This window comes from Xenopus tropicalis, chromosome 4 (assembly GCF_000004195.4).
Source record: "Xenopus tropicalis strain Nigerian chromosome 4, UCB_Xtro_10.0, whole genome shotgun sequence".
NCBI classification, from domain to species: domain Eukaryota; kingdom Metazoa; phylum Chordata; class Amphibia; order Anura; family Pipidae; genus Xenopus; species Xenopus tropicalis.
In genome coordinates, this window is record NC_030680.2 from 87,328,596 (window position 1) to 87,347,393 (window position 18,798).

Sequence of the window (18,798 nt, forward strand, 5' to 3'; positions counted from 1 at the left end):
TAGTGGCTGTGAGAATGCTTCAAAGTTTTACATATGGCAGGTGTTAAAACTACAGGAAGCCACGTTTACTGGAAGAACTTGCAAGATGTACCTATAAATGTATTGAAAGAAAAAAAAAATGTTACAATATGCATTCTGCACTAGCATAAATTCAGTTTACTATAACTTGGGATATGTAAGTTTTAGTTCTACTAAAAAATAACATTAAAGTAAAGAATGTTAATGTAGGCACAAGCTAAAGGCACGATTGCTGGCAGAAAATGAGAATACTATTTTAAATGCAAATTAATTTAGTTTCCTGTAAAAGTCTACCATGTAGGAGCTGTAGTAAATGAAATAATATGGAACAATTCATCCCATGATTTCTTTCAAATGTCTTACAATGCCAATGACAATATAATATCTATTTAAGTCAAAGAATTTGAAACTTGGACAATTTTGCGGAAGCAGTTGGCCAGGACGTGCAGTTTTCATGACCAATCTCATGTGTATAAGCTGCAAACCATAACTAATACTTTTAGTACTACATTATTCCTTGCAAATAAAATTGGACTCCTTTACTTCAAATGCAAGCACACAATTATTATATTTCTTTGCAATTGTTTAGGAAATTATTATATGGTGCATGTCATTTTTTCCAAAATTAGGCAAACAGAGCTGTCCCTTTTATAACATTTTACCTTCCATATACTGCTGAAATTTGTATTGAAAGAAAGATACTAAATTTAAGGTTGTAAAAAGGTGAAATATATTATTATTATTATATATGGATAATAGTAGATCATACTACTATAACAACTATGGAGCCTATTCACTAAAGGTCGATAACGCTTATCGCATGCTTTTTTTGCGATAAAAAGCATGCAATATATAAGTACCGATTCATCAAGTCATTTCGCATGCTTTAATTAGCAAATAAAAATTGTACTAACACATGATTCACAAACACATATAAAGCGCTAAACACGCAAAATATCGCATAAATCTGTGCGAATATTAACACCTACTTGGGGCAGGCGGTACTTAAAGAAAATTGCGGTTCGTGAGCTTTTGGTAAAACAACATGGAGTTGGCAGTCGGATTTTTTCAAGTATGTGTTGGCCCTAGAGTGATACATCCTCCAGTTTTTATGGAAATGGTAATTTTCTGAACAGTAGTTTTCTGAAAGTAATGGTTTTGTGTGTAATATCGTGCGCTAAATATCACACGCGGCGGGAAATAATGCAATAAAATCACTCATGGGGAGTTAAATAATGTAAAGAACATCGCTTCTTAATTATGACTCGACTGTTAAGTCGCAAAAAATAAGAAGTGATAACATTTTTAACGCATGCTATAAATAGCGCTCGTTTTATCGACTTTTAGTGAATCGGCCCCTATGTCACTTGAGAAAGCTTTGTGCTTCAAAATGAAATGTGCCTTGATGAATGATTTTAAGAACAGGGGACAGACATCAGGCAAGGAGGCAAGAGAAATAACCCTGCAAGGATATGAGTGACAACACTCACGCTGAGCAGATTTGGTGGTGACTGAAGTTGCTTAATAATGCCCACTGTCTCTGTGTGACTATTCTGCTAGGGACATTCAGTGGTTAATTAAAGTCTAAAATCAGTTTATTGTTTGGGGGGTCCTAAACAACAACCATAAAGGAGCTATGTTACGCAAGTCCATGCTGACTATGCTACACAGTTTGGTCTAATGCAGGACTCTGTGGTCCCTTCAAGTGCACTTTACAACTATGTCATCTTGTCTTTAATTTATCACAGGTAACTTGATGTCAGTTAGCTTTAACAAAGGAAGGTATAATATACATGTACAGTATATGGATGTGTGGATGTGCTGTATATGGCTACAACACTGAGGTATGAGGTCTGAATAGACTTTTTTTGTTAATAAAATGGTCTAAGTGCCTAAAATCTGGATCTTTAAGTCTTTGTTATATTTTAATAGTAGATCATACATTGGATAATAGGTGGCAGCCTACTTATAGCTTTTACAAAGGGCATATCACAAAGGAAAAGTTTCTGCAGCCTGTACTATACCACTCCATGGCAGTGGAGCTCACTCTATAAGCACGCCCACCCAAGGTACTTATTGCAGTGTAGTGGTCCACATGGCTAGAACACAAAATACAGAGAGAGAGGTGGGAACCTCTTTGCTACAAGCTTCTCTGCCGTCTTACTTTTAACTAGCTGGGCTTGACCTGGTATGACACTTCTGGGTTATGTAAGTGGGACAGAGAAGTGTAGCTGTGAACTATATTTATGTAAAGACAAGCTTTAACAGCATACCTTGGGTGGGAAACAGTGCTGCAATAAATACAGTTTTGTTTATTGCTATATGCCATTAGTTTATTCTGTACCTTGTAAAGCCCTTAAACTGCAACATGAATTCTTTGGTAAAGCAACCCCATAACAAGGCTTTCAGATTCTTCAAAATGTTTTTCACAGTGCAGTCCATATTCATGTTGGGTATGGAAAGCTTTTTAGTAGATAAAAAATGGCAAACTTCAGAACTAAGACTACAGTTTTATAAAACAATAATATTTAAATCAATAATTAATGAAAAACTACTGTATAAAAACCCTTGTGTTGTAGAACATAACAAACACGCATTTTCCTTTAAAGTGCTGGCTAATTCTAAATTCTGATTCTGAATTCTATGCACTTCTTTTTTACATTATACTGCTTCTTGTTCTGCACACAATACAAACATGCAGTAAAGACATATCTTGCTCACAAGTGGTGCTCTACATGGGGAATACAATAGCAGAATTGTCCTTCAGACGACTGTAGGAATAAAAGGTAACCAGCATGGCAATTAGAGTTCCTGAACTTGAACCCATTGAATTTCAAAAGAAGAGTATGGATTGTAATATGATGACTAATATGTGACTAAACCTATTAAAAACATTGTGGCTACTTACTGTAATCTTCAATGGCTGATCTGAAACGGAAAAAGATTCACATACAGATAGCTAATACTTGTATTTTCCAGATAATGCTGTTGGACTATTGATGAATAAGTAGTAATGCTAGTTGTCTTTTTCCCCACATGTTATTTGAGTGATTAAGGATTTAGATGTTACCTAGGGGCATATATATTATGCTGAGTAAAAAACGGAGAGAAAATTTGCCACACATCAGCAGGCTTTGCTGTGAAAAAAATGGCGTAAAATCAGCGTAATTTGTACTTGTTTTTTCCTCCGCCGGAATTTAAGTAAAATAACGGTGTAAAATCTGATGTTTGGGTGGCGATCTTCTTCGTTTATTTTACACAGCTTTTTACACTGTTTTTTCAGCTAATTCGTTTTACAAAGCATAATAAATATACCCATTGTGTATCTTAAAAGCAGAGTTCTAACATTTATAGAAAGTGAAATTGAATGCTCAAACAAATTCCAAAACATTCTAATAAATTGACACATTTATCTGCTTTTATAAATGTGGAAATTAATTAACACTTTCCAAGCTGTCAGGAAACTAGGGTAAAAAAGATCAAACTGCTTGGAAACCTTCTGAATTCCCCCACTTTGGTAATAAACGTTTCCACAGAAATGCATGGCATTCATATTCGTAAGCTCTTTAGACTACACATGCAAGCTTTATTTCCTTCCTTAATGTGCTGTCATATTAATAACAAGCTTGACACCACAGCTGCAGAATGACAACCTGATACTCAATCAGAAGAGCCTTTTTAAAAATCTGGTTGAAAAGTTCATGATTATATTCTGAGAATAGAAATATTGAGTTTACCTGGACTAAAAGATAAGATAAGAGCATGAAATTTTGCTTACCTGACACTCCTTCTAAGCTCATGTACAATACACAGGGGTGTGATTTTGCAAGTCAAAGGTTCCCTTTATGTAATCTATTAGAAATCCACCATATCATTCATAAGCAATTTGGCTGAGTGACAAAAGCAAGCAACATTAGATCAGATTGTCTGTGATCATCTAAATTTCAGTGTCTCTGTGCAAGAAGTGTTGTCTTCTGGTATCCAAATCAGTAACAACATAAGACAAGAAGGAATCTGATTTTATTGGGCAAAGATTGGATGGGACAGGTCTGAAAAAAATTAAATCTGATCAGGCAATAGCTTGCATTGCGGGGGTGTTCCATACCTGTTATAAAGGTATTTAAAAATCTCAGATGTAATTTATATTTTACCTTCCCCAACTTTATGCCTAAAGCATAGAGGTGAGACAAGCAATTAATATAATTTTACATTCTGCACTTCCTAGATACCATTGCACTCCTCACATGCCCCCCTCCTCAACACCTACAACTGTGTAGCCAGTGCATGGGCATCCTGTCCCCCATTCTGATGCATTAACAAGATTTTGGGATGGATGCAAAGCTTGCCTTAATAACAATACAATATGGTGCCTACCTAATTGTGAAGTTTTGTTAAGGCTAAAGGAAACAATATTTAAATAACTAATATAGTGTAAGTTTAAAATCAAGATTACACATGTTTATGGGACATGGGGTCGGTTATAATAAATCCATATATTTTTGTGCTACCTCTAAAGAAGTCTTTCAAAATACTTTAAAATAGAAAGAAGTTTTATCTATAAGCAGCATGTAAACATATAATTAGGGGCAAACACATGTTCTAAGAAAAAACCTTGGTTTGACGTATGAAATCATTTAGAAGCCATAAAAAGAAAAATAATCAAATGCTCAGTTTCTTGCTTCTGTGGATCGTTCTGCTGGAGGGATATTACATGCCATGTGCTTTAAACTATGTAAAATTGACAAAATAATTTGTGCATGTGAAGTCATGTGGGATTTATATTCCATTTAAAAAAAATCACTAACCTTCAGGGCCAAATAACATTCATACATCTGATATTTTCAATAATAGGAAGCATTTATGTAATGTGCACTCAGTATGGATTTTTCAACAGATAAAGGCGACTTTCAGGAGATATACTCCAGTATAAGCCTAGTTTTTCAGCACCCAAAATGGGCTGAAAAAAGTCACCCTCGGCTTATACTCGAGTCAGGTGCCATGGGTCCCTCTAGGCTAGCACCCTCTCTTCTTTGTGTGCAAATTAGGCCACCTGCAAACAGACCCTCCAGTGCCCTGGCCTAGGCTACCACTAGCAATACTTACTGTATATACTCGAGTATAAGCCTAGTTTTTCAGCATCCGAAATGTGGGTGCTCCCACTAGCAATACTTATTTCAGCACCCAAAATGTGGGTGCTCCCACTAGCAATACTTATTTCCCCTTACATCTCCTCCAGGACCGGGTCTGCTGCCAGTTTGCCAATGTGCAATGAGCGTGGGGTAGTACTCATATTGTTTTTGTTGACCCTCTTCTCCGCTTACAGAGCTAGTTTACTGTTTTTCTTTGAAATAAATATTGAAAAACATATACCCCACTGATGCCTCAATTAATGTAATTTTATTGGTATTTATTTTGATTATTAAAACTTAGCAGTAGCTGCTGCATTTCCCATCCTAGGCTTATACTCGAGTCAATAAGTTTTTCCAGTTTTCTTAGGTAAAATTAGGTACCTTGGCTTATATTCGGATTGGCTTATACTCGAGTATATACGGTACTCTCTTTGTGGAAAGGTAGCAGTCACTCTAATGAATACCATATACTTTGACAAAGATGCATATACATGTAACCATTGCTATACCAGTTGAGTAGATAAGAACGCTACATAATGATTTAATTTCACTTTTAATGAAAGCCAGTATAGAAGTGTGAGGTCCCTGGGCTGTGCATTAGAAGGAGGGAAGAAAGGGAGGCATGGGAATTTGCACGTTGAATTTGGAAAACTATAACTATGGCTTTTCATCAGAACAATAAAAGATAATCTGAATGTATCTATGATGGATACTGATTTGTCTTTGTACGATACATTCTAACTGGCACAATCTGTACTGTATTTTTTTCAGCTGCCCAAAACATAAAAACTGGTGGCAAATATACTTACTATGGTGCATCCAGGTAATGTTGCGGAACTAATCACCATTCAATAGTAATAATCATAAAGCTGCTTTGTCTTTTTCAGCATTGTAGGATCTTCAGCAGCTTTGTCTGAGCTTCTTTTTGTATTGCATGTACAGAATTCACTGCCATTATAATAATAGCCGACTGCATAATGATATAAGATACATTGCTGATGCAGAGCATTAATGAAGCAATCGGAGTTCAGAGTTCAATTCCATCTCAGTTGCTTGTAACTTGGCAAATAACATTGAGCTTCAGGTGCAAATAATAAAGATAGTAATAATCATATTGTGACTAAACCGTAACATTTAATTTGTAATAAAAAAGTGAATATTTCTGCCTAGTTTAAAGGGAATCCCATGCAATGTTTTCTCTTAGCAATGCTGTTGCATAGTTGTACTACTTGCCAAATATCATTGTTAAGGGATGATATAGATTAAAACTTTCTTTTGGTAAAATATGTATAAAAAAATTGTCAACCTCATCAGTAGTAGCTCAGAATTACCATCCATTCCCAATGTGGTTATAAAAGCTGGGAAAGAAAATTCATTTATTATAGCTGTCAAAATCTTCAATCTTCAAATCTCCAATTTTGTACAATATGCAGCGTAATACTGTGGAGTTTGTTCATTTTGCCTTTGCCAGTCCAGGAAAAGTAATTTACTGTCAAGTTTCTTTGATAGCAAACATAATTCTTTGATGCAGTTTTTTATGATTTATGCAGTTTATTTACTTGTTTTTTTTTTGTCCTATAACTTACAACTTAGAGTTTTTTGGATTATTTAAAAGGAAGATTTTATTTTCCCAGAAAACCATTTATTCAGAGGACTGTTGGCTTGTATAAAATCAGGCTTTTTGGTGGCTTTCAGATCTTCCTTGCATTTTATAGAATATGTGCATGTTTTGCATTCTGTCAAAGACTTATTGATATGATTACATACATTTTTGGGACATGGGTTGTATACAGTAATTCTAATGTAAACTGGTAAGAAATTCTTGTGTTCAAGAGGAAGAAGGTCCCTGCTCCATAGAGCTTGCAATCCAAGTGGTTGAAGTAGATGGTCTGGTCATACCAACCATGCTTGGACACCGTAACCATGCTGCTTAGGAACTTAGGAGTGCAGAGGACTCAATGGGACCCCAGCTGATGTGCAAATAAATATTTAAGAAAAAGGTTTTTTTTTCTGGAATGTGCATTTTCATTAGGGAGCCTATGTACATTGCAAACAACACAAACATTAATTTTGATTATTCTTAAATATAGACAAGCATTCTGTCAGAAAAAAAAATCTGTTTCTTGCATGCATGTGTTACCTCATATTACCATGGCAACACAGCAGTGTACTATTACTAATTCAGAAGATTTTTTTGCTAATCATCTGTTTAGCACTAGAGATGTAGCAAACCTCACAAAAAAAAGTTCGCGAATCCGTTCGCGAACTTCCGCCAAAAAGTGCGAACTTTTGCGAACTTTGCGAACCCCATAGACTTCAATGGGAAGGCGAACTTTAAAACCTAGAAAAAACATTTCTGGCAACTGATTTTAAAGTTGTTTAAAGGGTGCCACGACCTGGACAGTGACATGCAGGAGGGGGATCAAGGGCAAAAATTTCTCTGAAAAATACGTTGTTGATACAGCGTTGCGTTTTGTGCTGTAAAGGGCAGAAATCACACTACATTTCTAAACTTGTGTAATAAACTGCTTTAAAACGTCCGGCGTCTACATGCCAATCAAGTCGTGTAAAGGTTACAGCCGGTTCACACGCAAAGACAAAACGCCGCAGTACTGGATACGGAATATATTATTGCTGGTGGAAAAAAATCGCTCAGGTGATTTTATTGCAATGCAATGTCACTACTATGTGTAACGTATTGGGTTACAGCAGATGAGATCAGCAGGAGAGCTGTCCCCAGCAGCTACATACAGAGCAGTAGAAAGTAGATTACTAGTCAGTAAAGCTACCTAAACTGTCCCTCAAACCCCTGCACAGCTCTCTCCCTATGCTAACTCATCAAGCACACACAGGCAGAATGTAAAATGGCTGCTGGGCTTCGGTTTATATATGGAAGGGAGTGGTCCGGGGGTGGTCCAGGAGGGAGAGCTGCCTGATTGGCTGCCATGTATCTGCTGGCTCTGGGGTGAGAGGTCAAAATTTGGCTCCAGCTAAGGCGAACCCAAAATTGCGAACTTCACTAAAAGTTCGCGAACTTGCGAACTTGCGAACTTGCGAACACCCGATTTTCGTGCGAATTAGTTCTCCGGCGAACAGTTCGCTACATCTCTATTTAGCACCCTTAGTACTGTGCTGTCTTTTAAGTTTGGGATGAAAAACATCCTTTCCAAACATGGTGCATTTAGCAGGTTGAAAGCAAGAAGACGTTTTTCTATTTCCCCATAAGTATATAGTCATTGTTTTTATCTCTTGATGAAGGTATGGTTTTTGCTAGTTTGGTGCTTGTTATCATTGGAGTCAACACATTGATTGATAAATAGGCACATGAGGTTTGTGACAAGATTCTGATCAAATCTCAGTTTTGATTTTTTTTTTTATATTTTATAGAATTTTCTGCTGACAAATATAATAGTAATGAGTGTGAGATGCATTGTGTTCAAGTGTATTCAATTAGTCAAGTTAACCAAATATTCTACCATTTTAGGGTAATTACTTGAAGCCACTAGAGAATAAGCACAATGTCTAACTGGGTGGTATGTCGCGTACAAGAGTGGATGTTCCACGGGGTGTTGGTAGGGGCCTAAGGGCAATAGTGCAAAATTTTGGCTAAGCCCCCTCTTCACCTTATCTAAACACCTATTCTCCAATGATCACCTGCTTCTTAATCCTACCACCATCTATCAACCCATATTTAGAAACAACCCCATTATACGGTCTTTTTCTTCTTTTGTGGGGGAAAGATGGGTATTTCTAGAAATGCCTGTTTTTAGGCATAAACATATATACACTATGGATTGAAAAAATGCTAATGTCATTCCGATATTAAAAAAGGGAGTAAGATCTCAGCCTGACAATTATAGGCCTGTAAGTTTGACATCCGTGGTGGGCAAGTTATTTGAAGGCTTCTTAAAGGATCACATACAAAATTATGTAGTGGAGAATGCCATTATGAGCAGTAATCAGCATGGCTTTATGAAGGACAGGTCATGTCAGACCAATTTAATTGCTTTTTATGAAGTAAGAAGCTGGACAGTGGGGATGCAGTAGATATAATCTATTTGGATTTTGTCAAAGCATTTGATACCGTTCCCCACAAATGACTGCTTTCTAAACTAATGTCTATTGGTCTTAGTGAAGTCATTTGCACATGGATAGAAAACTGGCTACAGGATCGGGTACAGAGGGTGGTTGTTAATGGTACATTCTCTACTTGGCATAAGGTTCTCAGTGGGGTTCCTCAGGGTTCTGTACTGGGTCCACTTTTGTTTAACTCGTTCATAAATGACTTAGTGGAGGGTAATATAAGTAATGTATCAGTGTTTGCAGATAAAACAAAACTCTGCAGACCAGTCAGTTCTATCCAGGATGTGACATCCTTGCAGCAGAATCTTGACCAACTGGCAATCTGGGTGGCTAAGTGGCAGATGAGATTTAGGGGTATATTTATCATGCTGTGTAAAAAGTGGAGTGGAGCATTAACGGTGATGTTGCCCAGGGCTGCTATGAGCAACATCACCAGTGATGTTTTACTCCACTTTTTACACAGCATGATAAATTTACCCCTTAATGTGGATACATGTAAGGTCATGCACCTGGGATGTAAGAATATGCAAGCCCCGTATACCCTTAATGGGACTGCACTAGACAACTCCATAATGGAGAAGGACCTTGGAGTCCTTGTAGATAATAAACTTGGCTGTAGCAAGCAATGCCAGGCAGCAGCTGCAAGGGCAAACAAGGTTTTGAGCTGTATTAAAGGGGGCATTCACAGGAGGAGGGTGTTATTCTGCCCCTTTATGGAACACTGGTAAGGCCCCATCTAGAATATGCTATTCAGGGCAACTAAGCTGGTAAAGGGTATGGAATGTCTCAGTTATGAAGAAAGACTGGCCAAGTTGGGTCTGTTTACACTGGAGAAGAGGCGCTTAAGAGATGACATGATAACTATGTATAAATATATAAGGGGATCATATAATAAACTCTCTAATGCTTTGTTTACCAGTAGGTCCTTCCAACGGTCATGAGGGCACCCACTCCGTTTAGAAGAAGGGAGGTTCCGTTTAAATACTTGGAAAGGATTTTTTACTGTGAAAGCTGTAAAGTTGTGGAATTCCCTCCCCGAATCGTACTGACTGATACATTATATAGCTTTAAGAAGGCTTTTTAGCAAGTGAGGGAATACAGGGTTATGGGAGATAGCTCTAAGTACAAGTGAGGGAATACAAGGTTATGGGAGATAGCTCTCAGTACAAGTGAGGGAATACAGGGTTATGGGAGATAGCTCTCAGTACAAGTGAGGGAATACAGGGGTATGGGAGATAGCTCTCAGTACAAGTGAGGGAATACAGGGTTATGGGAGATAGCTCTAAGTACAAGTGAGGGAATACAAGGTTATGGGAGATAGCTCTAAGTACAAGTTGATCCAGGGACTGGTCCGATTGCCATCTTGGAGTCAGGAAGGAATTTTTTTCCCTCTGCGACAAATTAGAGAGGCTTCAGAGGGGGTTTCTAGCCTTCCTCTGGATCAACTAGAAGTTAGGCAGGTATATATAGGCACCATGGCTGAATATGATGGACGTAAGTCTTTTTACTATGTTACTATAAATAGGATTCATTGTACAGACTAAACCTATATGGAAAATAATAAATCAATATAAATAGGGGTTGTTTGGAGTGGATGAGCTATAATATTGTTTTGGTCGTATTGGTCATATTTTATAAAAACCCTATATTTTTACTGAACTGGAACCAGAATACATTTTTTCCAGGTGTCATATTATCAAACATATTTTAAATGTTTGCTTGGCGAAATAGGGCATAAAAGCAGAACCAGCATCATTATCACCCTCACAAATTGTGTCGTTAAGCCGTTCCTAGTGTGCTGATGCTCTCTCAGAACATTGTTAGCAAAGTGTTTCTCTGCAAATGATCCAGTACAAAGCAGGTCCCTATTCCTGTTTACTTCAGCCTTTTCTGTGGGAAAGGTAATGGCAGTGGTTTAGGATGAGAAATCCTGTGCTGATTATGCGATTGTTGATTTTTCTTCTTTTTCGGCTGCTGCTATTAAATGGGCTGTGACATTTGTATAATTTCACATTTATAGTCTGATCCATTTTATTTGCAAGAACTTTCATGTATAAATTTATCAATGTTTCTTTCATACAGTATATATGTGTATATATTTTGCCTTTTAATCTGTGAATTATATGGTTACAGAGATAGTCTGGCCATTTGATCCCTTGTCTGTTTACATTAGGGCTACCTGCATCACATTTAAAAGAGCACTGGCTACTGGGTCATGATCAGTCCTAAAGTTTTGCTGTTTGTAAAGAAGTATGGCATAAAGCTGGCAGTGTAACAATGAGAAGAAGTCAGAATATTGAGCATTGATATTGATATATAATTATTCATTCTGGAGTGGCTCCCTCTGTATGTCTACTGTAATTTATATGGAAATAGCTCAACAATCTTTATGTTTCTGTTGGATACCTATTTACACATGCCTATAGTACAGTTTTTTTTAATGAATTATATTGTTTTAGTCTGAATCCTAGCTATATAGTTATTGTTATTCCACTTTTTCTAGGATGTATTACTCATTCTGCATTTTCATTCTTTTAAAAAAAAATGAAAAAAACTAGTTCCACCCTCTCACTTAATGTTTTTCTATTTCATTTGCTATGGCAAATCCAAACTTATAAAGCCAAAAAACAGTAATATATTGATAAGTAACCTAAATCCACACCTATAAAGATGAATAACAGTAATATATAGATAAGTATCATATTTGTTTTTCCCAATAAAATCAGAGGTTTAAAAACTCTGACCTAGAATAATCTCTAAAACCAAACTGCATTTAAAGGGGTCCTTAATTTCAAATTTGTTTATCCCTTTCTGTTCTCTGGTTCTGAGCAGTTATCAGTTGTAATCAACTGCTTCTATAACATTATTTGAGAAGTCAGAGACAGTAAAGTAGAAGATGTCAGATACTGAATTTCATAACACTTACAAATAACTTTAAAGCCATTGAACATTTTTTATTAAGGTTTATACTAGAGGTGCTAAGAATTACATGTTTTCATTATGAAAAAAAAAAGTTTTGGGGCAGAGAAACATTTAATATGCTGATTCCAAAATGTTGTTTTCCTTGATTTGCAGTGAAACGCATTGTCCTTTGAGCTAGTAGCTCTGGATAACTGACCAGTGTGACAAGCTTTGTATAGCTGTATTCTGAATTCACCGTAACACTTGTGTGCTTTTGAACTCTTCTAACATGGCTGTCATTTCCTTTGCAGCTCTCGAGAGAAATGAATGAGATATGTGACTTGGATTATAGCATCTGAAGGACTAAGCTATTCTGTTGGAGAAGAGTTCTAAATGAGCCAAGCTGAGATACTGGATCTGTGTGAAGAGGACTAAGGATATAATAGGATGTCAACTGAGACAGAACTTCAAGTGGCTGTTAAAACCAGCACGAAAAAGGAATCAAAAAAGAAAGGTAACTTCTTACTTTATGCGCAGACAGTAAAAGGCCAATTAGGACCTGCTTCGTGATACTTTTTAAGCTATAAAGAAACACATTCAAAGTTCTTTGCTAGGGAGGTATGTTGCGGTTGTTGAAAATCATTTAATAAGAAAGGTTTTAAAATATTGACATTTTATTATTGTAAAAATATGAAAATGTCCTTTAAAAGGAACTCAGACCTCCACATTTACTTTGTGTCTGGCAACTGCAGATGAACTATGGATTAATTCAATTAATGATATACTGTATTGCACCTCTGTGTGCTCTCTGCTCCACGGGAACATGAATGCAGGGGAGTGCAGATGTCGCTGAAGCTGCAGCATTCACATGTTAAACAGTGGTCTCGTTGATTGAGGCTGCTGTTTGATTTTGCCTCTGGTAGCAAATTGATTTTGTGCTCTGAAAGTTTTGGAATGAGATCTGAAAGATCAGAGAAGTCTAAAATACTTTATACTCTGTCTACCCAGCTTTGGTAGATTTCACTTATACTTACTTAGCATACAGGATTATGCAAGGGTAAACACATCCCAGTGGCATGCTTTCTGGCATTCAAATAAAATGGCCTGGTACTAAGTCCAAATTTATTAACATAAATAATTAGGGGGCTGGTTTCTTGCCATAGGACAAACTTTGCTTATTAGTTTATATATAACCTCAAAGTTTCCATGATATATAAGCCAAGAATGATGTGAATTATGTATGTTCAGCCATTTCTATATATTTGGTAGGATTTTTTACTTTTTCCATTATACACTAAAGTCTGCCATAGAGCTGAATCTGTAAAAGCTCTTATTTCTCAACATTAAGGAAACAAGCTGTGACACCCTGGGACCTATAGCCCAGTATATTGCTGACCTGCACTGATCATGATTCTTTTAGAAATAGCATTATGAGACTCAGGTATAAAAAAGGGCACAAAGCAAATGTAAAATATGAGTGTTGAGCATGAAATGGAAGACTAATGCAGAGATGTATTAAAATTAACAAACCTAATATATTTAGAAGGCAAGAAAATCACTGCTGAACAATAACTAGTTACCAAATGAAATTGACAGAACATATTTTGCACTACGTAGATCCAGTGCACAATCACTGCCTCAGTTATTTTGATGGATTTATATTTGGTTGAGATTGGACATCCATTATATAGCTTGGGAACAAAAATTGATGGCCCATCAGTTGTCTACATCTGCACTAAACGGATCATTCTCCATCATTGTATGAAGAACATAAAAATGTAACATAGCTCTATTTTGTTATTTATCTTGTGCTTCTATGATGTTTTATACTTACTTTTTCATTTGTACTGTAAAAAATATTGAATCTGGAAATACATTTTAAGATCGGAAGAGTCACAAAATAACCAGCATTGGCATATGACAAAAATAAATCGAGAGGGTGTGAAGGAAAAATCTTAGAAAGATGCATAAATCTAAGCATAGTTTATGGTTGAGATTGTTTTTTCCTGTGCAGAATGAAAGGGAGCTGTTAAGTCTTGGTAAGTTAAGTAAAAAAAAGATCTACTTAAATAAAGTGAAAACTGTTCTGTTCATATGCTAAGTGCTAAGAGCTGCAATGTGAAAGAAGGCTGCATGCATTCTTTGCTATAGCAAGCAACACTATTTTCAGGATTTCAGGATTTTTAGGATTGGCATTAGATTTAATTTAATCTCAATATTGTTGAAGCTCACTAGATGACACATTAGGCACACTGTTACGCAGCGTCGGATTTGCTGTTGGGGCGTCCCAAGGCCCCCCCCATGGGCATGCAATTTGTGCCGCCCCAGGCCCGGGCATTTGTGGCCTCACCACAAATCCGGGCCTGCTGTTGCAAACTGTCCTAAGTGAGGTCAAAAAGGCAGAACTCCTCAGTCTAACTTATGCAAACCCATCTTCATGCAGATCCAAGAGTATTTAAACTATGCTCTCCCAACTCCCACCTGGCTAACAGCAAATTAATCTTCATAGAGGGAAAAGAAATGAATGAATCTCTAATTAATTGTGACTCATTGTGAATCATTGCTACATTTGCCAATTTTTCTAAAACTTTTTTACATAACATAGTTTGGGAATGCTATGCATATTGTTATTAAGCTGAACTGAATTTGTCAGCATATTCCCAGAGTATTTTCCAAATATTTTGTAGTTTTCTGCACTAAACTTACTGTTAGGGGGAGATTTATTAAGACCCGAACGGGTCCGAACGCGCTGAGCGGATTCGCGTCCGATTTTTTCGAGCGGCCGCGGCGTTTTCGCGCGGGCACACGAAAAAGTCGTGCGAAAAGTCGTGCGCCCGCGCAAAAAATTCGGAAAGACTCTGCCGCTGTTTGCAATGGTTTGGTACGAAAATTACGTGACTTTCGGATCGCCAATACGATTTTTTCGTGACTAATACGATTTTTTCGTGACTAATACGATTTTTTCGTGACTAATACGATTTTTTCGTAAGCATTTTCGGGATATTTGCGATCTTCAGAAATTTTCGTTTCCAATCCGAATTTTTCCCATTCGGGATTCGAACTCGGGTTTTGATAAATCTGCCCCTTAGGGTCATTTTTTGACATAGCAATCTAAAGTCTTCTGACTTCTGGTTTGGTGCTTTGAAAATTCTATAGTGTTCTGCTAAGAGGTTTTGATCTATTTTATTCAGGATTCTCCATGAAACTTCATGAAACATGGGGCTTTCCGAATAATTTGTATATTTTGCATAAATTAACATATGTTTGTGATATATTTCTCTATATAATGTATTGTTTAACCTTCTATGCAGAATCCTATATTTTGTAACAGAAGTGGAATAACATATCAAATGTAAAAGAAATGTATTTGTAGGGATATGCAGCCCCTCTCATTTCCAGATAGATTAATGTCTCATACATAAGCAGAGAAGATGCATCAGCAGATAACTATTTTTGCATCAATCTTAATTTCCACTTCCCACTGTAGTTACTATTCATAGTTTTGCAGGAAAGTAAAATGTTAGTTAAACTGTCCAAATAAATATATGGCAACTTTAAGTCAGATTTTATATAGTGGCCTGTGAGCTTCAGCAGCAACTGGTATCAGAAATGATGACATAGAAGATGCAAATATTCTACAGTACAGGGTTTTCAAGGAAAAATTTCATCTAAATGAATCAGAACTACATACTTCAACTGCAAAAAAAAATGTTAATGAGTAAGTTAATGCCAGAGCTCTCTTTTACCTCTTAACATACCTGCAATGTGACATTTTTAGAACTAATGGAATTCTGTTATGCAGTTTATTTTATGCCCTGATCTAAAATATATTAAGTATTTTCCATTCTGGGAAATCCTTATTCTATTTACTAAAAGGCTGTTGATAAACAAAATGGTAAATGGCCTCTTTCTTTTGTTTGGCTGGCCAAATTCAATTCAGTGGGGAATATTAACTCATTATTCAGTTCCAGATTTTCCTCTAGAGGTTTTTCATAACCTAAATGAGTTGTCACAATAAATTTGGGATTTTGTTTCATACATTGGAATCGCTGATCAACTGCCCTAAAGTCTAGAAAATGTGTTTTTAAAAAGAAGGATTTGAGATGTATATTTTATTACATTCCCTTTGTTAGCTTCTATAGGGAGAAAGAGCCTACACATCAATGCACAGTTGGGTTTGGATTAACAGCCTAGCTGTCAGGGGAATCTGACAGTTTCATTTGTGCTAAAATAAAATCTTTCTCTTAGTACACAGTGCTTCAGTCTCATCACTTACCTAGCTTTAGCGATTTCGTTGACCACTGAACTGGTATCAGCTGTCAAATGCTGTAGTTATGTGGAAGACACTGGGGATTCAAAGATTCTCTCTCCTGATCTCTGAGACTATGGGGCAGAGACAGTAGCCTAGAGGGATCATTCATTGAGCCTTTTAATTCAAGGGTAAGTTGTGTCAGAAATAACCAAACTCATTCATCAGAGGCTTAAACTAAGGGCTACCTGGACCATCAAAATAGTGCAAAAACAAAGCATGACGATGACGTTTGTGACACTTTCTGAACTTCACTGATGTTATATACATTACATACATTTGCCTCTTGGTATTACAGTTTTAAATATTCAATGCTCATGGCTTTTTTTTGTTTTTGTTTAATAAAATATTTAGTTCTATACAAGTTTCAAATGTAAAAAGCACAGAGAAAGTGCTGTAATTTATTCAATATTTTTCTTTGCTCCACTTCATATAGGTACTTTCATTTCCTCTTATATTTCCTCTCGGCCCTTATGTTCAGCTCAGTACAGTCTATACAGTTGTTACAGACTGTAGAGTAAGGAATCTATAGACTGGTAGAACCCACATTTTAGGTGTAGCAGGAGATCCCTGACAACACCGATCTTCACTGATGCCCATTTGGGGCACTGGAACTTTCTGCTGTGGTGCTGGTCCTACACACTGCCAAGGTTGATCCAAAAACGTGGAACAATAGGAGTCAGGCAAAGGCAAAGTCAGGCAAAAGTTCACAGGCAGGCAGCGAAGATTCAACATCAAAACCAGGTAACCAGCAGCTCAATAAAAGCAAGGCTTAGCAAGGGTCTGAAAATCACAGAGCCAGCTTGGGCAACCAAAACAAAGGAACACTATTTATATATGAATTTGGCTTGAATGTACAATTGTGCCACTTTCTAAATAAGTGGAATATTTTGGTGACTAATTTAAACCACATATTGCAACAAAACAGTAAAGTATAGCTTTTGTTCTTTAAATATGATGTTCGTAACATTCCCTGGAAATTGCAGTATTGTGAGCACTTCTCTCCAGCATAAAAATATATATTTGTGTTTGTTACATTTCAGTCAGATAATACCTAAAATGGATCCAAATACTGCTCTGTCCCACCTATTAATTACTTATCTGCCTTATACAGCCTTGTGTAGCTGACTCCTGTGTTTGGGGAATACACTGTACATCTGTACTGTCCTTCTCAGCTAAAACTACAGGACACAATTTAGAGTCTATAAAAACGCCCCAGTGTTTTCTTACATAGATGTACTGGCAGAACAGGACTTATCTCTGTTGTGAAATTGGGTAACACAAAATCTATTATGTATTCTTTTTTTATGTTGCCAGTACTTTTACATAATTATATTTCTTAGAGCATGGCAAGATTCCCAACTTGTCAGTGGATGAAAAAATCCTTATAGATGTCAAGATAACAAGACATTTATTATTGCTCTTCCCTCTGGCAAGAGCAGCTCTACCTAGAGATACCACATCTAATCTTTATGGAAACCGACTGCAGTGTTAGAAATAACAGCTACATTCCCAGTTTGACATATTTCAGAATGACAAAGAAATTGAATCTTCACTACAGTCCACGTTTAATGGCCTCTCCACTCACTTTGGCCATCAGCCTTTATCACCGCCCATGAACATATCCCCTTTGCAGTATTATAAATACTATTATTTATTATTATAAATAAAGGAAAAAGTGGAACATGCTGAAAGAATGTTAAGGCTCTCATTTTAACTGCTGGATCCAAGATTGAGGAAATATTTTAAAAAGTAGTATTTTAAATGAACTAATACTATAATTTTTTGTGGTTTATCTTTTTAATGCAAAACAACTACCACATTATATTTTTATTATGTTCCCATCACAAAACCCAAAAGTAGTTATTATAATATATCAAAGTTATAAAGACACGCATTATTACAGGTGTGGGATATGGATTATCTGGAATCCCGTTATCCAGAAAGTTCACAATTATGGGAATGCCATCTCCCATAGAATCCAGTTTAAGCAAATAATTCCAATTATAAAAAGAAAAATCCTTATTGGACTTAAAATAATTCTATTTTGTTTATTTAATTTTTAAATTATTATTTAGAAAATACAAATTAAGGAAAGATGCCTTATCCAGAAAACCCCAGATCCCAAGCATTTTAGATATTCAGTCCCATATCTTTATTGATAATTTAGCCTGCTTTAGATTTTTAGAATGTATAGGAACACACAGCAAATAACCAGCAGGTATCAAACAGCAGGTTTCAATTATTGATAACCTCTTTGACATATCTGATTGGCTACTTGGGGTTTCTAGGCCTAGTGCAAACTAATGTATTTTTATTATATTAATTTGGTATTAGGTTATTAGGTTCTACAGGTGA

General features: G+C 36.4%; 1 protein-coding gene across 11 annotated transcripts in view; it reads left to right on the top strand.

Moving 5' to 3' along the window:
• dab1 (Dab, reelin signal transducer, homolog 1) overlaps positions 1–18,798 on the top strand; it is a 418,200-nt gene that overhangs the window by 285,068 nt on the left and 114,334 nt on the right. For all 11 annotated transcript variants that reach the window (XM_031899802.1, XM_031899803.1, XM_031899801.1 and 8 more), the window contains one exon: positions 12,443–12,645. In XM_031899802.1, coding sequence (XP_031755662.1) covers positions 12,579–12,645 — 67 coding nt within the window. In that variant the 5' untranslated portion in view covers positions 12,443–12,578. The remainder of the gene's footprint in view (positions 1–12,442; positions 12,646–18,798) is intronic.